Raw genomic sequence first — 2,572 nt, forward strand, 5'->3', positions numbered from 1 at the left:
AGTTCGGTTCTTCCAGTCGCGAATTCGACCTACCACAAGATATGGTCTCAGCTCCGCATCAGTTTTATTTCACAGCTATTCGACAGCAATCTTCTGCGTCCTCAAGTGTGCTCGCGGAGGAAAATGAACTTTGCGATGATGAGCACTCCTCAGGTTTTCACGTAAACCGAACGCCAACCCCTCCCTCACCTCCCGTTGAAGCTGCATTGAATTCCCCTAAACTCTCTGCCATACATTCTCGACTCTCCCTTCCGCAACGATTACCACTTCAGACGCTGGCTCGAACCCTGGTTGATGAGTCTGCCGACCCTTCTCCGCAGTTCAACAATAAATCCCTTTCAATTCTAGGTAGTGATCTCTTAACATACTACACTGCTGAACATCTGATAAGCACCTATCCGCGGCTTCCAGTTAAGGTCCTTTGGGCAGCGATGTATTCCTATATTGGAGCGAAGCCGTTGGCTGCGATGACTAGGGAATGGGGTCTGGAATATGCTGCTGAGCCCGGACCAGAAGTAGACCCAGGTCTCCTACAATTTAAACGGCTACCTCCAGACACTGGATTCGAAACCAAGTCAAATGGCACATTCCTTAGACGTGATGAAAATATGGCAAAACGCAGTACAAGTGCAAGGATAATATATGGTGGCGCCTTTGGTGAATCAACACTTCCCTATCCCGTCCACCATGAGGGTGTCACTCCCAACCGAGCTTGTGCAAATTTCATACGTGCCGTCGTGGGCGCTGTATATCTACACGCTGGTCGACCAGCAGCGAAACAATTTTTTAAAGAACACTTCATGAGCCGCCATCTCGACATGGCCTCGTTGTTTAGCTTCCGGCAACCGACGCGAGATCTCAGCAAACTCTGCCGTCGTGAAGGCTTTGAAGACCCCGTCGCAAAAATTCTGAGCGAAACTGGTCGCCATAGCAATCGTCCTGTGTTTAACGTAGGTATTTTCTCCGGGCCAGACAAGCTGGGCGAAGGGGCCGGTGGAAGCTTAAGCGAAGCGCGCTTTAGGGCTGCGGCTGCTGCGCTTAAGGGCTGGTATCTATACAGCCCGCTTGGGGTTAGGGTTCCGAGCTCGATGGAAGAAGAAGGTGCTGAGCCATGGAAACCTGTATATGTTGATCCCGGCGAAGTTATAGTATGAGCGAAAAGTCGGGGCCCCTTCAAATACATAGCAAAATATACCAAAATTATACGGTCAATTTTTTTTTCTATCTGTTTGCTGCTTTTGGTAAGGAAACATGAAGGCGGGATCACATAACTCATCGGCATTTTTGCTCACGTTTCTTCTTCTCCTGTTAGCCTTTTGATCGATCCCCATGGCATCTTTATTGTCCTGCCTCATATTCATGTTGGGCTGCATTCCCCTTTCTATAAGTGTTGTTCTATCGTATCTACTCTATCTCTTTCTTTTCCTCTTGTATTTAATGCACATGTACAATATTGGGAAATGAGCTTTTGTCTATCTGTTGTTGAAACGTTCCATTACTGTCTTTCTAACCTTTTCATTACCACTGCTGTCAAAAAGGAACCACAGCTCCTCCACTCTCTTTTATATTCAAAACTGTCATCTGCAATAGAAACGGCGTCGGCTTGTGAGAAAGCTGGAGATGGAATGGTTAAATTCCACGATTCTTCTGCTCCTTCTACAGACACCCTGTCACCCATCGCCTTTTGGATGAGGCTTGGCATTTGCTTCTCCTATTCAGATGAGATCTTTTCCCAGGTGAATTATATCATTTACACCTTTCTCATTGAAATTGACTTGGCACATCTACATGTTCAACTACGTGCATGTAGAAATAAAAATAAACATATTAATTCCAAATTATTGCAAAAAATAAAACAATGTATGGAAACCCCGAAAATATCGCTTGCTATCTCGCAGACTTCCTTCCTGAAACATGGCCGTAAGAGTATTTCAAATATTCAATTCGTCTTGGACGAATCCAAATATGCCCCATATTCATCCCAGAGATCCAATACCTCAGCACCAAATAGCCCATACCAGAATCCACGTTTAACCAACTGTTCGTCGGTCACTACTCCCGCTCCCTTTCGATCTGCTTTCTCAACGGCCCCACCGTTCCCATCGCCCCCAGCAATACCGTTCCCACCCGACTCACCAACATACCCAACCCTCAAAAGGCGATCATTCAACATGCCCACCGCCCCTACTCCAACCTTGACATCCTCAATCCACTCCAAGAAAAATGCTGTAGCCTGGTATCCCTTATCCCAGCTGCTCCCGCGCTCAGCTTTGCTCCTGGGCCGCTTCCAGTGAGGCGGCGCAAGTCCAGCTTTCAAACGGACAAAATCTGCAACGCCTTCAATCAAGCCCGAAGGGGGGTTCGGGATAGCTGATTCCGGTTCAGCCTTGTTTCGGCTTCATCTCTCCATTCTTGTGCAGTGTCGCCGCGTTAGAGTGAGGGCGAGTGTGCTGGTAGCAATGCACTAGTTCATGAGTTGATCACTCCCCGCAGCTCGCGAGCTGGATCTGCGGATGTGGTACTAACGGTAAGCGATATAGGGAGAGGGAAAACGTGAATCTCCTTATCGAGG

General features: G+C 47.7%; 2 protein-coding genes across 2 annotated transcripts in view; one reads left to right on the forward strand and one right to left on the reverse strand.

Moving 5' to 3' along the window:
- Positions 1 to 41: 41 nt before the first annotated feature.
- Positions 42 to 1,154, forward strand: HCAG_00774 (mitochondrial 54S ribosomal protein YmL3; the record flags this gene model as incomplete). The annotated part of the gene is made up of 1 exon (XM_001543678.1): positions 42 to 1,154. The coding sequence occupies one exon, from the start codon at positions 42 to 44 to the stop codon at positions 1,152 to 1,154; it is 1,113 nt and encodes a 370-aa protein (XP_001543728.1).
- Positions 1,155 to 1,495: 341 nt separating this feature from the next.
- Positions 1,496 to 2,572, reverse strand: part of HCAG_00775 (predicted protein) — a gene marked incomplete at both ends in the record, with an annotated part of 1,549 nt that continues 472 nt past the window's right edge. The window contains 2 exons of the mRNA XM_001543679.1: positions 1,496 to 1,711; positions 1,997 to 2,396. Coding sequence (XP_001543729.1) covers positions 1,496 to 1,711; positions 1,997 to 2,396 — 616 coding nt within the window. The remainder of the gene's footprint in view (positions 1,712 to 1,996; positions 2,397 to 2,572) is intronic.

The sequence above is a fragment of the Histoplasma capsulatum genome, genomic scaffold (genome assembly GCF_000149585.1).
Source record: "Histoplasma capsulatum NAm1 scaffold_1 genomic scaffold, whole genome shotgun sequence".
NCBI classification, from domain to species: Eukaryota; Fungi; Ascomycota; class Eurotiomycetes; order Onygenales; family Ajellomycetaceae; genus Histoplasma; species Histoplasma mississippiense.